Source organism: Sphaeramia orbicularis, chromosome 1 (assembly GCF_902148855.1).
Source record: "Sphaeramia orbicularis chromosome 1, fSphaOr1.1, whole genome shotgun sequence".
In the NCBI taxonomy this organism is placed as follows: Eukaryota; Metazoa; Chordata; class Actinopteri; order Kurtiformes; family Apogonidae; genus Sphaeramia; species Sphaeramia orbicularis.
Genome location: NC_043957.1, coordinates 24863745 through 24882460, shown reverse-complemented (window position 1 = coordinate 24882460; position 18716 = coordinate 24863745). Strand labels below are relative to the sequence as shown.

The 18716-nt window shown below is 38.0% G+C and overlaps 1 protein-coding gene across 1 annotated transcript; it reads left to right on the top strand.

Moving 5' to 3' along the window:
* The first annotated feature begins 739 nt into the window (after window positions 1–739).
* wipf2a (WAS/WASL interacting protein family, member 2a) lies at window positions 740–18032 on the top strand. Its single transcript, XM_030132781.1, has 8 exons — window positions 740–1205; window positions 4785–4929; window positions 6965–7097; window positions 7794–7904; window positions 9200–9865; window positions 11869–12120; window positions 14144–14245; window positions 15031–18032. The coding sequence occupies exons 2-8, from the start codon at window positions 4867–4869 to the stop codon at window positions 15072–15074; spliced, it is 1371 nt and encodes a 456-aa protein (XP_029988641.1). The 5' UTR covers window positions 740–1205; window positions 4785–4866; the 3' UTR covers window positions 15075–18032.
* Window positions 18033–18716: the final 684 nt, after the last annotated feature.

Here is an 18716-nt window from a genome sequence, read left to right as displayed (position 1 = left end):
ATTTAATGTCACCAGATCTCAACAAACCAAATGTGGGGAAAAGAGTATGCTTGAGTGACTAAAATGTTGTACACTACTGATGCTGACAGATGGATATAATTTCCATCCAATCTAAACATTTTATTTATTAAGTTGGCTAGTTATTTAGTAAGTTAGTTAGTCATAAAATATAAATAACAAACCCAGATCTGTTCATCTGTCATTCTGCTCATAGAAAATGATATAAACAATGTGTAGTTTCTCTAATCTCCTTCAAACAACTTGTTGTTTTCTCCGCCTGCGAGTGAAGAATTAAAATTGCACCTGTTTAGTTTATTTTGATTTACTGTTGAAAAATAAATCAAAATTAACAAAACAAATAAAATTACCTACATTAATTACGAATCACAAACGTTGTCCTTCTGAAACCAAAAAAAACCTACTGTACACTATTGATTTAATTATTTTTAATGTTTCACCTTGCTAGAAGAGTGATCCAATATAACGAGTTACATTCGGTCAGTATTAGTTTCTTTGCCTTCTATAAATTCTCCCTTTCCTTCAAAAATCATAAAGTGGGACAGTATTTCAGTATAGGGGACAATGAGATTTGAGACAATGGATACTAATTCTTTGCTGTAACTCATACAGTGATACATACATCACCTTACCTATATTACACATGACTTACTTAATTACATTCCACCACTGGAATCTACGGCGGCCCATGAACGCAGCGCTCCTCTGCCTCCATTTTGTGATCGTCGGTCCGTTTCCGGGTTTCTGAGAAGGGACCGATAAAACGGTGTCAGCGGGGAGTATGGCTCCGCTTGCAGGTCAAGAGTGCGGTTAAAGTTTTCCGTGGCCACCCGAAACTGTCAAAAAGTGTCTCTTGAACTTATTCGGCGTTTTGCCCTCCCCGCTGCTTTTCCTTAAGGGGGTGTTGTTGGTGTAGTTCGCAGCGCTGACACTGACAGCTGGAAAGTAAACAGCCCTATGCTAACGGGTTAGCTAACGGCTAACTAGCTTAGCTGGTTAACCGTCGAGAGCGAGCTAACGTTAGCCGAGAACGGTGGTGTTTTCGGCGGCGTTGAGTTACACCACCAGGTCCTGTCAGCACTCTCCTTATATAGTCTTTGTCAAACATCTCCGGCGAAGATTTTCCACTCGCCATTCATGTTGTTTTGGAACAGGCATCTTAAAAATCTCCGCTTCTTCGAGTCAGGGTAAGTAAGTTATAGCTAACTTTATTCGACCGAAGTTCAAGCTAATGTTAGCCCAATTTGTCTCTACCTGGGAGCGGTTAGAGCTACAAACACACCTGCCCAGGCCTGATAAGAACCATTTCACCCAACAGTAGGACTTACAACGCATACAGTCAGATTTCATAGTTTCATATACAACTTTTCTGTGTTTCTAAGTGCCTACCTGAGGTCTGGAATTTAATGTTTTTATTACCAAAGTACATCCCTGCTCCATTTAATCGATCGGTCAGTCGAGAAAAATCGAATTCGGTTTTCAGTTAATTGTCAGAAGTGTCATTAGTTAAGGAGTTAAGGTAGTTATGCTTGTTTTATAATTTAGGTTTGACAAATTTAATAGCAATTATTTGTATAAACATTTAACAATCTGTGTATTTATGGTATATTGTTTATTTTTTATTTTGTGTGCGTATGTGTACATTTCCTTGTAACTACACTTAAAATTAGTTTAGGCTGTGGGATTATTTTTAAACAACTGGCTGAGAAAATAGTCTCCACATCAAATTATAATGAAGATAAAATGAAGATGCTAGAATGCAGAAATCGGTTGTTTCAGGGGCTTAGTGCACACTCCATGCCTTTTTGCCTTTTTCGGGTTTTTTTTAATGGTGCCTGTGTCAGTGTCTCAAAAACCTGAAAACACTTGTATAGCCACAGCCTCAGTGCACTTCCTCAACCACAAAAGCATCGAACTTCCTCATCCACCCCCACTCAGGTTGCACAGTGTCACCCTGTTGGTGTGGGGAAAGTTTTTCCAAGTAATATTTGTTCCTGGAGTGTTGGGATGAGCAGCTCAAAGGAAACCAAACATCGGCGATCATGACCTACTTAGGATCGCACATTAGTTTGATCTTGAATGGAAAGGATTAGTCAGATTATAGGGGTCAAGGGTCAGGACCTGTAATGAGTGTATAGCTTGCAGTTGTATGTTCATGTGAGTGGATGTCCACTGCAAGATTACATTTAGTTGTTGTTTTCATATATATATATATATATATATATATATATATATATATATATATACTCAAACTAATAGCCACAAGATCCAAACAGCTCAATATTTGTCTCCTTTTTAGTTTACCAAATTATTTCCAGTACACCGAGCCAGTTACAGCCATCAACTCATTGTTTTCTTTGTTGATTAATCTGTCATCAAGTGGTCAGACTAGAGTATCAAAAATAAGGCCAATGCCTGCTGCAGTTTCACACAACCTGAAGTGAAGACCTTGAAGTCATTGTTTTGTCCAGTAATCACAGAAAAATGTGATATTTACAACTATAGCCTATATCTCAGTGAAAACACAGTTGAGTATTTATAAAAAAAAAAAAAAAAAAAAAGAATTAATTTATGAGAGGAATGACATTAACAGCTGTAATTTCTTAAAATATTGCATAGTGATAATATTTATATTTAATAAGCTGTGTATATATGTTGTTTTGGTTTGTTTGTACTCATTAAGAGTATATGTCTTGGTTTTGTGGACTGAAAAAGAATAAATAAAATCATATTGAAAAAAAAAGATGTGTCTATAATAACACTGCCAGGGTAATAATAGAGAATTGCTTTTTAATTCAGAAGGGGCCTGTAAACATCTTAAAGGATTGCATCAAGCTCTTTTAGGATCTGGTATTGCTTCGGCGCTGGTTTTATAATTGCTTATAGATTAATTAAACAACAAATAAGCCTTAAAACAGCAAACTGTTTGAAATTGGCTCTAAATCAGAATAAAGCTTGTCAGTGAACTTTTCTTAAATGTCTTTGCAGCACAATCGTTAAATGGGAGGGGAAATATATCATGGGAGGTCTAGTTAACGTCTAGCTTTACATTTCTGTACACAGCTTACATTTTTAAAGAAAGCAGTTGGTTAAACTGTTATGATAAAACAGCTTAACTGTTTGATTGCTTGTTGGTAAAAATAGGTTCACTGAGGATGTATTGCTTAAGGCTCTTGGAAATTGATTACATCTTTTATACGTTTTTCCACACTTTACATGAAATAATTTGTAAGTAATGGTAAGAGTTATTGATAATTTTATTAGTCATCGGTTGCAGAATGAATTTTGTCACAGTCTGCTGATGAGTCATATAGGATAGTTTCATGTCCATCCAAACCATGTAGGTGTTGGTTACAAAGTGACTTATTATTTAACTTATTATAACTTATTATTTCTGCTGACTGGACAGATAATACTATCAAATTACATGGATTTAAAGTGATTGTAAATCCTGAAATGCACTTTCATTGTTGTTGCACTAAATGTCATCCTAAATATTTCTATCATGTATTCAACAGGCGGTTTCAGTTGAATGAAGCATGTATTGTGTGGTTGGATGATTATTCTGATGGTTAGTTTAATTGTATGTCGTTGAAGCCAGGTTCTTTGTGTCTGTGGCTTTAGTCCTTATGCAGTCAGCAGATCCTAAAGCATTTTCCCTCCAGTGGAGAGATAACCCCCCACTCTCAGTTTCTGTGCTTTTCCGTTTTAACCACGTTAGTGACTGACTGGCAAGCTTGCTTGGTGAGATTCCTTTGGTTTCCCTCGGTGAAAACCTGCATTAACACTGGGCCAGGCTGCCTGTGGAATGGAGCAGCGGAGGACGAGGGTGAGGGTGGGGTGAGGAGCCAACAATGAGCCCAGACAGCTAACTGGTTTGGGGAGATCTAGTGACCTTAGTCATTGTATGCTGCTCTGACACAGTTAGTTTCAGGTAGAAAAATGTCGCAGGTATGTTTCCTATACAACAGTATCAGTTGGGATGTGTTTTCTGTGAATGAACATATACTTTTACAGAAGTAGAGGTGACAAATACTTTAAGTTCCGGTCATGTGTTTTTTTTAAAATTATTATTTAAGGTGAAATTAACTTTATTTAGGATTTAACATGAATATCATCAATATGTAAACATCATTTTCCACAATTTGAGATTGGTGTATATTTAAGTTATTTATGTTGAATCTGCATTGTGCCAAAATGCATTTTTTTAATGCTCAGTGCTCAAGGCCAATGAATGGCTTCTCTTTAGATATATGTGTATTGTCCTGTAAATAAACTGCTACACTAGTGGCACAGAATAAAGACAAAAACAACGAAATTGTTACTTGTGCAATTATTTCTGGCAACTAAAATATGATAACTGGTTGGTATAATTTTGTCCACTTTGGGACCAGTTTTGGATTTTATTTTTTGCTATAGATGTATGTTTGGATTGTGTAACGCATCTCCAAGGATGTTTTGCTTTTAGTCAAAGACTGAGGGTTAAATACATCAAAGCAGAATATTAAATATTTTCACATCTCTGCATTCTGCCATTGGGTTTCTAAATGAGTTTTTAGATGTACAAAGTGAATATTAATTTTTTGTGCATGCACATACACTTAATGGAAATGGCTTTAAAATTTTAATAAAACATGCAAGAACACATCATCATTTTTACTCTATAGAAATAGTATAAAGAAAATAATTAAATAAAAGCTGCATTGAAGCTATAAGTTATAAAATATGCATTAACTGACTCATACGGTGTGTGTTTTGATTTTCAGGAGTCACTGTTTGTCATCCCAGCTGAGACTGTGAATTCAGAGGCCATTATTCCACACAGAGAGGTGCCAAAAGAGGGACAGGATGCCCATTCCTCCCCCTCCTCCTCCTCCCCCAGGACCCCCACCTCCACCCACCTTCAATGAGGTCAGTGACCATCCTGAACTATCTAGCAGATCTCACAGTAGAGTGTAAAGACCAGTCAGGAGTACATTATCTGCTTATTTGAGTTGGATCAAATGCCAACTTTATTTTTTTTGTTTGGGTCGGATCGTATTCTCATTGCACTTTTTGCAAGTGGACCAAAATTTGTAAACAGAAGCACACATATGACAAACTGTGCTGGCATTGGGCAGCAAAGTCGGGGGCGGGGTGAATCAGAGACAGCAGGTGTTGATGAAAACAAACATGGAGGTCATATGTGCAGTTATTGTTTTCAGAATATGTATTCTATTTTTACAGACACAAATTTGCGAAAATAATGACAACTGTCAAGAACTGCTCATTCGGAGCCAGTTTTGTAATATGGGCATCCGACCAAATGTCAGTGAGACATTCAGTCTCCTCATTGCTCCATGTTTGTCCATGGCTCATGGCTGCTGTTCTTAGCTCTGTCTACCCGTGCAGCTCGGCTACTTCCAGCAGCTATGGTGGCTCGTCATGCACAAAAAGGTGCACGGTTCCTTGGTTTGTTCTGGCTTTAGGCCAGTTATATTCACACCAGAAGTGAACCGGCCCAGAGTCCATTTGGAAGCAGACCGAGACCACTTCATCTAGGTGGTCTCGGTCCGCTTACTTGATTCGAATCAGAGTTTGCATGTTTGTATTCACACCTAAAAAAAAAAAGTCCGGACTTTCTGGGGAAACAAACTCTGGTCTGTTTTAAAGAAACCAAAGTAGGTCTGAGTACATCCTAAAGTTTTAGTTTTGTCTGATCCTGTGCTGAGCAAACTGCAGACATTTACAATACTGTCTCTGGCTCATATTTCTTGGAGAGTGATCAGAGAGCAAATAGACATCTCATTAAATCAAAATGGAAGATCCACAACATTGTCATTTGACAAAAGCTGCAAAACAAGATGGTGTATCTATGTTCACCATGAAACCTCTTTGTATCAAAGTGAGACATGATATACCAGGCTGTGGCTTCAGTGCTTAAAGGGTTAATAATATAATTCATTTGGAGAAAGGCTCTTTTAAATTCAGAGAGGCTTGGTATTTTGTGTACACACATACACACTGTATGAACATGAAGACATATAGACAGTAATGCACTTATGTAACACTTTCATGTGTTTGGACAAGGCAAACAACAAGTCACTTAACTTTGTTTGAGAAATTTGGAGTGCAGTCACTTGTGCAGAAGAAAACAACCTAAATCTATCTCAGCTGATAATCATATATCCATTTCTTTGTTTTTTCACCTGGCACAAATGCAAGTGTGGTCAAAATCTGCCAATATACCTGTCAGATTAGGTTCTCAACTGACAGGAAGACACAAAGGCTGTTACGTAAACTGGCATTCGAGCCATGTGACTCTTATAGACTTACAAGCTCTGGTTGTCTTTTAAAATGGGACAGAGTTGATTTTACTCTTTTAACGGTTTTAGAGAGTAATACTATATATTCATCTTAAGCAGGAGCTGAACAGGCTAAATGTTGTTCAAAAAGATTTAGTATCAATACTGTGGTTTCAGTGCTACCTCGTAAACAGTACTTTTACTTTACAGATTTTCTATTTTACGAAAAAGAAATTACAATACATGTTATGGTATAAATCCTTACAATGCAAAAATTGTAAAATTGCTTTTGTCCCTTCTTGATATTGTGTGTTAACAGATTATCATTATTTAAAATGTAATCAATGACTGTTGTGTGTTGCATGCTCTAACAGTGTTCATTTACTCATCAGTTCATATTAAAATGATGCATAACGGTGCAAAATGAATGTTGATGAACTGAAGTTTTAACACTGTTATTGTTTTTAAATTCTTTGATTTGCATGATCCTTCTGAAAAGGAGATCATATGACAAATTAAGAATGATCATGATCTAACATCATGAGATTACCCAGCTATACATGACAGAAGTAACATTCCAATGTTGTATCCTTTATTTATCCTTTGTCTATTCATTATTTGTTTATTTATCCATTGTTGACTCTTTCTTTTTAAATCTCCAGGCGAACACGACCCCTCCAAAGTTGTCCTCCTCAGAGGCTAAAGGTAGAGGAGCGCTACTGTCAGACATCTGTAAAGGCGCTAAGCTGAAGAAGACCACTGGGGTCAATGACCGGAGTGCACCCATTTTAGAGAGTGAGTTTGTTTCATATAATCTACACTAACCTCAACTGATGAACAGCCTTGGTACTGACTAAGAAACTCAGTCCTTCCAATATGATATAGTGATTATTGCAATGTTGAGCTGTAAAAAATGGGACAGACAGACAATTGAGTAAACTGTCGAATTTTTGTTTATTTTTTGTGATTTTATGCCTTTTTAACTGGCTTTTTAATTCTTTATTCAACAACACAGTAGAAATAAACCTTCCTAGTTACATAAATAATTAAGAGGAATTTTATGTACAGTTTGCTACGATTGATAACTTTATACTCTACAGTACAATATATTCATTTACTAAGACCATAAATCACTCAGGTTGGCCCTCACGGGCTGTCAGTTTTGTTCCGAAAACACTATCAGTGCCTCTGAACATTCAGTAAAAGACTTTTTTTTTAATTCTCTGTACATGTAGAATACATAATGACAATTTTCCAGTCATTTTCTGATTTTTGTAAAACATTTTCAAAGCAGCTTCAGGTTCACTCTTGACTTACAAGTTTTCAGCTGTTTAATACACACCTCAGACCGAATGTAGATACAGTATGTTTACTTAAAAAAAGTGACTGATGACTCATCTCTATGAAAACTTCTATTATCTCCAAATATTTGAATATTAAAATCTCCTGTGAAATGTTTGTGTTAAATTTGTCTTTACATCTTTTCACTAGAATCCGGAGGTGGAGGTGGAGGCGGTGGGGGAGGAGGTTTTGGCGGAGGAGGACCAATGGGAATGGGAGGCCTTTTCCAAGGCGGTGTTCCCAAATTACGCCCAGTTGGAGGTAAATTTAAAAAAAGCATATGGTGCTCATCTTGCCTTTCTAAATTTTCTCTTTTTTCACTTGAATGTGTGTTGTTATAGGCCTGCGCAATTCATCAAATCATAATTGCCATATCAGCCTGTACTGTTATCATTGCAAAAGGCTGCAAAAAAGGACCAGATTTCAGAGGTTTCTGGGTGATCTAATTGCAGAATGGGGTAAAAAATAAAAAAAATAAAAAAAATACACATAACCCCCATCTGGCATTAGTCTCAGTAGTTCTAAATGGAGAAAATTTAATGATTTCTAAATGCCATTGTGCATGTTTATTAATTCTTAAGTGAACAATGGTCTTGCTCTGTTTTATAATTGTGACAAACTGCAGGTTAAACAGAGGAGCAAGTAAAGATGTTAAGATGTATCTACTTAGGCTAGACTGGATTAGCTGGAGGGCTACCCTGTTAGCTGTATTTCATTTTTTTTATTATTGTTTTCTTCTTCTTCTTCTTTGTGGTGGTAGTAGTAGTAGTATATAGATATACTAAGAATTCCTTTGGATTTTTTTTACTTATTTTTGAAAATTTCAACGTAGAAAATTTGTCCCACTTATTCCTCAAACACTATTCACCCAGTTCTTTTAAACGCATGCTCTTTACATATGCCTTTCTCTCAATGTTGGCATTGTTTAGAAATTTTTGAGAAGTTTTTTGACTCCTTTGGTAGGCAGGGTATCAGTGATCAGGAGGGGCAAAGGGCGGGCAGGGATATTAGTAAGCTTCGCTTACTTTTTCACTTGTTATCTATTAATATTCTTTTCATTGTACCTGAATGCGCACACTTTTGTACATACAGCACTATGTGGTCCACAACTTTCTGTTGATTCTGTTGGGTTTCTGTAAATTGGCTTAGAGTCTGGTTTTGACCAACTCTATATATAAAGTGTCATGAGATAACTTTTTTTTTGTGATCTGGCATTATATAAATAAAATTTGATTGATTGAGTGATTTAATTGGTTTTCCCCTGTAAGTCGCTTTGGAAAAAAGCGTCTGCCAAATGCATAAACATAAACTTACCTGTGTAGTTCACTGTGTCGATGTTTACTGTCTAACTAACCACGTCTAATGCTAAGAGCGTAATTAGTTACCAACATGTTGTTATGACAACATAACAATCAGTACCAACTCAAACCACAGCAGCAGGAGAACCACAGAAAAGCATCCATCTAACTTATTCAGTCACCGATATCTGTCCAGTATTGTTCAGAGTATTTTTTTTTCTTGCTATGTCCTGAACCCCACCTCCGTCTTCTCATTAGATGGTTCTGCAGGGGGATCAGTGGGCAGATCTGCTCTTCGGCCCCCAGGAGCCCGGCCCGCAGCCCCTCGACCCCCTACAGGCCGTTCCACCTCTCCCTCCCCGGCCAACAAACCCTCTCCACCTGAGCACCAGCGTTCCCACCGCCCATCGCTGCCTGACATCTCCCGCCCCAGCAGTGGGTCCTCCACAAGCAGTGGGATGAAGCACAGCACCTCTGCCCCACCCCCTCCTCCACCCTTCAACAGGGGCAGCCGTGGCAATGCTCCACCTACACCCAATCAAAAAGCCTCTGCTCCACAATCTTCATCCTCTCACAGCAGAGAGAAGCCCCTCCCACCGACCCCCAACCGAGGCCCCACCCCTCCAAGCTCTGTGAAGCCACCATCATCTTCCAACAGACCCCCTACTGGCGGTTCCTCTGCTCCACCACCTCCTCCACCTTACAGGCCACACACATCAGTCTCCAACGGGCCATCACATGTAGATGGGGGTGGGGCTCCAGAGCTGCCACAGAGGCACAACTCCCTGCACAAAAAACCTACGTCTGGAAGTGGTAGCCAGGGACGCAGCCATGCTCCACCTCCACCTCCATCACCCTCCCCACCATCCCAGCAGGCCAGCAGACCTCCACCACCTGCCAGAGAGCCACCAGGACGCAGAACAGGTAAAACCGTCACCAGCCAAACATCTGTCACCGTATGGGGGTCTGGTGGGCATCCATTGATTTACCTCATTAATGATACTTCACTGGAAATCAGACTAAACTGAATGTCAACTTCAAATGAGTTGTTGAGTCTGAAACTGAACATTTAAATCATTCCTCTTTTTATAACCACACAGTAAACTGTCATACCATGCAGCCATAGTACCAAACATTAACCGCATAATCTGTGCATTGAATGACACCATCAGCTCTGTAAAAACACAAGTGAAAATGTGAATGTATCTCACTTTATTTTGAATAAGAATGATCAGTTAATGATTCAGCTTTAAAACATCCCAGATATGGAGACATGTCCATTCTCTGTTAGAGGAATGTTCATATGGAGGGCAATGCAAGTTTTGACTTGTTATCTCGGTGCAATTCAGCTGCACATTATGTGGATGGATTCGCTTCACGTGGATGACACCGACTGCAGGTTGAATGTGGAGGTAGAGCACAGGGCAGTGGTGTGGTTTGCTTGCCTTGTGCTCTTGCTGTAGTTTGTAAGCCAGGTGTCTGCACAGACACTTAACAGGCCGTAGTTTAAATGCTATCTACAGCTGTTCCTGTGTTTTGAGAAATCACTTGTCCCTGTGGTGGATTTACACTCATGTTGCAGTATTTCAAAATGTGGAGCAGATCTGTGTGTTTAGGCCTGGATGGATCTATGCTATGTGGACATGTAAACGTTTTGGATGCCTGAATCTGTACCTTTAATGACTTTAAAGGCTTTTACATGTAGTAACGTAGGTTTAATGCCACTGCCTTAAAAAAAACAGTGTTTATGGTTTTATAAATCGTGTCTTGTATAATGTACACATTCGGAATGAAACACTTTGAGCCAATGATCCTGAGTGAGGGGCACACATTCATTATTTGAAGTTGGACTGAACACACCAAACAGGAAGGCGCTTGTTAGCTCGAGTTCTGTGTTGTGATTGGATGATGGAGCACATCTCCACAAGGCCTCCTGGTTTCTCTGCATTCCTGTAGCCCTGTGGAATATTCCAGCATTCCTCTTCACATTTAGTCTCTCTACTTTTCCCTACTTCATACATTAACTCACAGAACATCACTAATATTCTCTTATCTCCCTACTTTCTGCTCCTCATTGCACTAGTTTTTGACTTATCTTCAGGGGATGAAAGTACTGGTTTTAAGTAAAATATGAAACAAATTTGAGTGTTTCTGTTTTTATGCCAATTTAGTCTACTACACTACATCTTTGAGGCAAATATTCAACTATTCTCTCTACTATATATGTCTGACAGTCTTAATTCCTTTCAAGATGATATCATGCAATGGATCATATAATAACCTTTTAGAATATAACACACACTGCTAAAGAAAACCACTAGTTTCGATTATTTTATCTTGTAATGTCTTACAAAAATCTGTTTATGAAATAATGATTGTTCCCTTTAAAATGGGTTTACTTTCAGTAAATTTTTAAATCATCCAGTATGACACCAAAAATCAATGATTAGAGAAAGAGTCCAGAAACTCAAAACGGATAAATACATATATAGAGGAGTTTTTCCTTTCCTCTGCCATTAATCATGTGATGAGGCCTCATGAGTGCCCGGTATAAAAATGGACAAACAGGAGTTTAACCTCTTGCAGATCCAACAGCAACATGCTATGACAACACTGATGTTTCACCTCTAGTTACATATTGGTCTCCCCAGACCAGTCGTAATACTATGTTAATTGAGTTACATTTTGCTGCTTATATAAATTTACTTACTACAATAAGATTTCTCAGGACTTTTACTTGCAATGATGTCCCTTTTTATGTATTTTATAGTTTTACTTAAGTAAAGCACAAATATTTCTTCCATCACAGTTGAAGAGAAAAGGTATTAAAGTGCATCAGAAACTTCATGAAAATCTGAGCATCTGATTGGTCTCCAGATTCATTGTTGTCATCATCGTCATTGTGTGTTTGTGTGTCGTCCACACAGCTCCTCAAGTGCCCTCTTCTGGATCCCGTAATGGTGGCCGGGATGCACCTCCTCCCCCACCCCCGTACCGAGGCCATAGCTCTGCTGCCTCAGAGCCTCAGAGCCGGATGGGCAAACCACCTCCACCTCCCTCCTCTTCCTCCTCCTCCTCATTATCCTCTTCCTCCTCCCGCACCCCAGCTGGACCCCCTCCACCACCTCCGCCCATCCGGAACGGTCACTCTTCCATCTCCTCCTCCAAGTCCATCATAGGTGAGTAGGAAGAGACACAGTAACCAAACCCACTAGACCAGACCACGTTAAACCTTCAGGGTTAAAGTTCTATGAAATGAGATGTTTGGCCTTCGAACCTTATCTCTCTGCTCTTGAACCAGGATGTCACAATAGTTTTGTGTCCTTGCAAGATATTTCACTTCCATTCCCATGTTTTGCTTTTAATGCAGTTTCGTTTATGATCTAAATCTGATGCAAGTGGCACATAGGTGTGACTGTAGGTAGTCAAATATTCAATAGCAGTCATGCAAATGAACCTTTCCTCTTCCTGTACTAAAACAAATCTACAGTTCCTAGATTACTGACATCAGATTCAGGCCCCATTTTCACGACAACGGCTTTAGAATAAAATGCAAAGGTTTTTTTGCATTTTGGCCTCCTGTTTACACAGGAACTTTTTAATACAGCCTCCAGAGTGGAATTTTTCTCAAACTTAACAGCCATATTTGGGTAAGCTGGGGATTTCAGTGAAAATGCTGCTGTCACTCTGTTTTGTGCATCCACATTTCACTATCATTCAAATTGCCATGCATGCCTCTGGACGGCAACAATAACAGCTGATCGTACTTCTGCCGATCTGTGGAGGAACAGCACTACAAAGTTAAATCACCTACTACTGGCCTGGCATGCAAACTACAGCATTTTCAGTCCTCTCGGCGTCCCAATTTCAACAGGGGTCGTTTTCATTTTGTTGTTGTGTAAACCCAGCAAGGAAAAGGAAATACTTAGGAGGAAATACTCTTTTCAGGTGAAAAATTGTCATATAAGTGGGGGCTTGGGCAGACATCAGAAACATTTCACACAATATGTGACATGTTTATGTGAAATGTAACTCATTTTTGGGCATAATTTTTTTTCCCCTCAGTTGAGGAATTATTAGCTATTATTAAGGGTTCACCACATCTCCACCAAAAGGCCCAATAGCTTCTTTATACTTGGTTTAAGACCCATTTTATTGATTAATATTTAAAGTTTTTAGTTTTTTTTTTTATGTTTGTCTCACTATATATTCTATAAGATATGTGGAGTTTTACTGGATGGACTGGGAGGGTTCCAATATTGTAGTACATATCAGTTTTGGTATTCCTGAATTTATTTATACTAGAAGTAATAATATGCTATACATTGAATTCATCATATGAGTTATTTATTTGACAAAAACTTCATTTTAAAAGATCCAAAAATGTGCCAATTGGTTGTTTTTTATTTGCATTGACATTATAGTACATTTGTTTTAATCAAGTTTAACACAGACATTTACATTTGTTTTTAAAAGATCAAACAATCGGATAATTTAGAAATAACTCCTTTTCTGTTCAAGAGATGGACATTGATATTTTTATTTTGTTCACTGTAAAGTGATTTTGAAGATTTTATTGAATGTGAACAGCTTTTCAGTATTTACGAACTAGAAGTGAATGGACATAAAGTATATATGTATAAGAGTAAAATTACGCTAGAGTAGAAACAGCAGTATGGTTGCAGTTTCTAGCTTTCCGTTTTTACTTCAAAACCATTATCTGGAAGTAAAATGGGAGGCTAGAATCTGTGACCATTCCTCTGTCGTTTTTGCAGCAGCGTCGTCCATATGTGTTGAGGATCAGTGGAATTCATAGTACATATAACTGACACTAAAGTGACTGCTATAACACGCCGGATGTACCTTATTTGTTACCGTTTCAGATGCAGGCTACATATTAAACTGATGTGGTACAATCATTTCTAAAGAAGAGGTGTCACATCAGAGTCCTTAAATGAACCACAGAGACACAGCAGATTGGCTGCTCTGTCTCCCAGTGTTAGAAATGCACCGCACTGCTTTGAGAAAGGCATTAACCAGATGAATATACATAACTGATTAGAAACAAATCTATCATGTTGATATCAGTCCATTTAATATGTCAAAGTTAAGATCAGAAATAAGGAGGTGCTCTGTCAAGGTTTCCTCCGGTCTTTGCAAATGACCTTTTCTCTCTTTGGCTTTTTTCCCCTCTCCTCTTAGATGATTTTGAATCCAAGTTCAACTTCCACCCTATTGAAGATCTTCCACCTCCAGAGGAGTACAGGCATTTCAACAAGGTCTACCCCAGCAAAAACAACAAAGGTAATAGGCTGTTGTTTGACTATTTTCACCTCGGTATGGTCTGCCTTATAAATATCACACACAGACATCTTCTCTTCACTGCTGTTAAACAAGTCTTAAAACTGAAGTCAAACAACAAAGACAGAAGATAATGTGTTCCTCATTAACTCAGATTAAAATTTGTCATTTACAAGCCAGGTCTCACATAAAGTAGATTGTAGTGTTTGGAGTATAATAATAGTAATATATAGTGACATATGTGATGTTTGGACGGATGTGACTCTGACAAATCACAGTATGGTAACATCGCAACAGAAACCTGAAACTGACACCTGCCTCTGATCATCTTTTTTTCTGTCTGTGTTATAAATTTTCACTATTTTCAGAAACTGTATATGTAGCTTTAGATATTTGTTTCCAGGTTCTTGACAGCTTTTTGATTTGCAAGGAGCCTTCTGGTTTATTTACAATTAACCCCTTTGTGTTTCCACCTACCAGTGTTAGTTGTTTCTGAGTCAGTTTGATGTATAACCATAATCCTACCAGTTTGTTTACTATACAAAGACCTACCGACTGCTAGTACTGTCACAATGAAATGTTGAAGATTAATTATCAGAAAAATAATTGCTAATAATGATTTGTGCATTTTATGCCACCAATTTTACACATACTAGACACATACACACACAAACTACAGATAAATATATATGGAAAAAAGTATTTTGTGAAAATGTGTAAAATCACCATATGCTCCTGTAGTGTGAGATCTGACCTGTAGTAACCCCTGTCCCTCCTCCCGCCCTCAGCCATGATGAGAGGAGCTCCTCCAGCACCACCGGTGGGCAGGTGAACCAACCTCAGCTCAGGACTTGAACTCTGTCAGTCGACTCGATGGACAGTCGGGGGGGAAGAAGACTCACACACTAACACTAAACCACCAGCTGGAAGCACAAAGTCAACACTACACTGCTCGGCGCTCACCTTCTGTCTTTGCACGAGAGAACGAAACCACTTGGAGGTGAGGAACCAGCATGATTTCCTCTGCAGACTGGACGTAGAAGCTTCATATCAGGACCAAACTCTGAAAACTTCCAAATCTGTGCATTCCATCTTTATTTTTTACCATATTCATAATGGTGATGATGATTTTCATAATTCTGAATGACATTTTTTATTTTATTGTTTTTGGGGAACAAAATCAATGCTATGATTGAAAACTGAGTTTTCAGTAGTAAAATTCCACGGACACCACAGATGTTTTAATTTTAGTTTTTGTCTTAAATAGCCATTCCTGCAGTGCCAGGTGACGGTGCGCTCAACTCTACTCTCTACATCGGTGTGCCAAAGGTGTGTGGACTCTAACAAGCTGCACAAAGTCGGGACAGTTTCCATAGATGTCTGATACATGTTTGACATTTTTCAAGTCTCTCCTCGGATAAAGTGCATGCCAAGTGACGACAGGAGCCTTGCCTGATTATTTTTACAGTTGGAAAGAGGCACTGTTTTTTGCCGAATTTTCCAATTCTTTGTATTTGGGTGTTTCACTTTTCCATCTTAAAATGTTAGTTTGGATTATTTTAAGTGTCGTTGAATGAGATACTTTTCAGTGGTCAGTTCATCACCTGCAGTCGATGATGATCAGCACATCACCATTTCAGAAGCAGACAGGAGAGCTAAAACTAAATGTACTGCTTTAGATAAAGGCTTCAGTAAAATGTATTTTGGACAAAGAGTCTATCTCACTTTAAGAGTGTGCTTTATTTAGAATATTAAATAATATTATATAACCAGATCTCCATGACAAAATCCATAATTTTACCTCACGGCACATGGGAGTCGCTGGTCGACAGCTGCCCTAATTTTTGTGTCTGGTGCAGAATGTCATTCAGAAATTCTTAATTCTAGTATTTAACAGTAACTATACATTTATTTAGCATTTCTATACACAAAAAATTATTTTATTGCATTTAAAATCTAACCTGTAGTTAAACCATAATTGAAATGGACTGTTAACATATCAGTAAGTGAACATATATAAAACCAGTGCGCACCTTGACCAGATATAAAGTTCCAGTGCTTCACATAGTCAGCTGTGCACCAACTTTCCTGCGCTAGAGTATGATTAGGCCCCACTACAGCGATTCTGTAGGCTGTTAGTGCTAAAATTATTAGAGATTACGAATGTGAAGTGTTGAACTTGGGTAATATGTTTTGCTGCCACAGTAGAATTAAAGCAGTGACTGAAAATGAGACTGCAATTTTCTTGGTTTTGCACAGATGGTTTGCTGAAGCAACTGTACAAAAGACAGCTTTGAAGATCTTATATATGTTATTATAAGAACTGTGAAATTGTACAATGGTCATACAAAATGAAAATATTCATATTCATGGAGTGAAAATATTGTAAAAAACAAAACGAACGTTGCACAAATACGTTTTGTTGCTGCTATAGATTGTTTAGTTTTAATTCTCCTGCTTCTCCAAACAGGTTTTGTGCTGATTACAGAAGGTGATAAATACATTGACAGTTGATAAATACATCATAAAACCCCACTTAAAAAATGCAGACTATACCTTTAAGGGGATGTTGCCGGGCAGTTTAACTGCTAAACCGAGACACTGTGCATGATTGATATATTTGCACCCTGCGATCAGGATTTACATTCATGATGTGACAAAAATCTGTGTCTGATCAAATGTAGTTCACATAGCCAGCATCTTTGTAAAAACACTGTGTTTTCCATGTGGGCTACAGCACAGGCCAACACTTCATCATTAACGGCATGTTTACTGGATGTATAGATCATTTAGCTGCAGGTTTGTAGAGCAGAATTTCAGTGGAATTTATAAGGGATCACATGTGTCCAGGGAAACTTGTTCAACTCTGTTTTGAAATGATGGTTTTCCTGTTGCTGCTGCTCATGGCCCTTTGTAAAAGGACTGTAGGCCTGAGAAAGACGATATCTTGTTGATTAATTCCTATGCAAGGAGCAGTTTGTACAGTCTGTAGTTGGTAGCAGCTAACCAAAAACAAGGAACACTTAAGTGCCAGAGAAAATGGAGGTCCTTTACTTTGTATTTGTTCTTTTAAACATTAAGCTTGATGTTCAAACACTAATTATGTGATACTCAAACTAAGATGCCATGCGGGACAAGAAAATCAAACAGAAATGTTCGGGTGTTCATTTTCAGTGACACAGCACCCTCTGCTGATCAATGCCTTACACAAAACTGTTGTCTCTCCAAGGTACCAGTGCTTTTATTTTTATTTTTAGGGGAAAGATGACAAAGTAAATAAGAAACAATTCTATTTGAAAATGCAATAAATATTGTATATTTACATTAAGGAATATGGTAATCATAGTTATTGATCTATTTTTATGTTGTAAAAAGCTTGTAATATAGGAAAGAGAAATGATTAAGAAATATAACAATGTTCCAGTTGGTGAGCTTTGGTCCTTTAGAGTGGACTCTGTAGCACTTCTCTGGATGTTTGGCCATAAGGGTGAATGAGCTGAATGGATGCAGGACAGGTTTTACCAACAGCCAACATTTTGGGATCCATTTTGTGAAAATCCAGTTTGCTGGAAAACAGTGAAGGAGGCAGATGACGGTGACCATTAATAACACATCAAATGGACCTGGACATCCTGTCCTGGATGGATGTGCACCCTGTCACTTTGTCTCCTAATGTTCTCACCTTGTTCACTCAAAGAGAAAAAACCCTGTGGTCATTTCATGTTAATCAATCATGTTTTTATCATTTGAATTAATTTCAAATAAATATATTCCTGTGGGGAAAAGGGTACCTCACTCTGTGTTGTTTTCTGTTGGAGTCTGGTCTGTATCTGTGTTTTTTCAGATTAATTGAATGAATCCCTTAGGATGTATTTGTCTGAGTGTAGAACATAATACAATGTTTTAATAGAGAAAAACTGGCTTTAGTGTTTTGTAAAATGAAAACTTATAAAGCTTGTTAGGATTATTTGAATAGTGTTTTGGATTACATTAACATGACAACACAAGGTTATGGTAAATCTATAATGTCCTCCAAAGGAGTGTTTACTGATTTATCAGATTATTTTTCTTCAAGATCTTTTATCTGCATTTACTGTTGTGTACCATTTATTTGTACATTATCAATATTAAGAAATATTATCATATGACCATAGGTCCATAAAGTGAAACTCCTTAAAGATAAGTACCATCATGTACATAAACAGACCTAAAATACCTGTAGTCACATATTTAAACTGAAAAACCGTTAACGCATGCAAGCTTTCAAACAAACCTGCTTCTTTAAAAACCTGTGTTTTTCTGTTTTACACTGAAAATGTCAGAGTGGACAGAAGGAGTTTATATTGTATGATATGTGAGGACCATTCGGTGTATTTTGTCAAACTCGTCTTTCATTACAACACTGAAGCCCATTTAACAAACTGGCGGGAAAAGTGGTCATAACAGCGGGAAAAAAGAGTTAAAGGGGAGGAGT

Bases quoted from the DNA above. Each gene is read 5' to 3' on its own strand.
- wipf2a (XM_030132781.1), top strand. From the start codon at position 4,867: ATGCCCATTCCTCCCCCTCCTCCTCCTCCCCCAGGACCCCCACCTCCA. The intron at 4,930-6,964 runs GTCAGTGACCAT...TTAAATCTCCAG, and splicing joins CTCCACCCACCTTCAATGAG to GCGAACACGACCCCTCCAAA. The intron at 7,905-9,199 runs GTAAATTTAAAA...TCTTCTCATTAG, and splicing joins CAAATTACGCCCAGTTGGAG to ATGGTTCTGCAGGGGGATCA.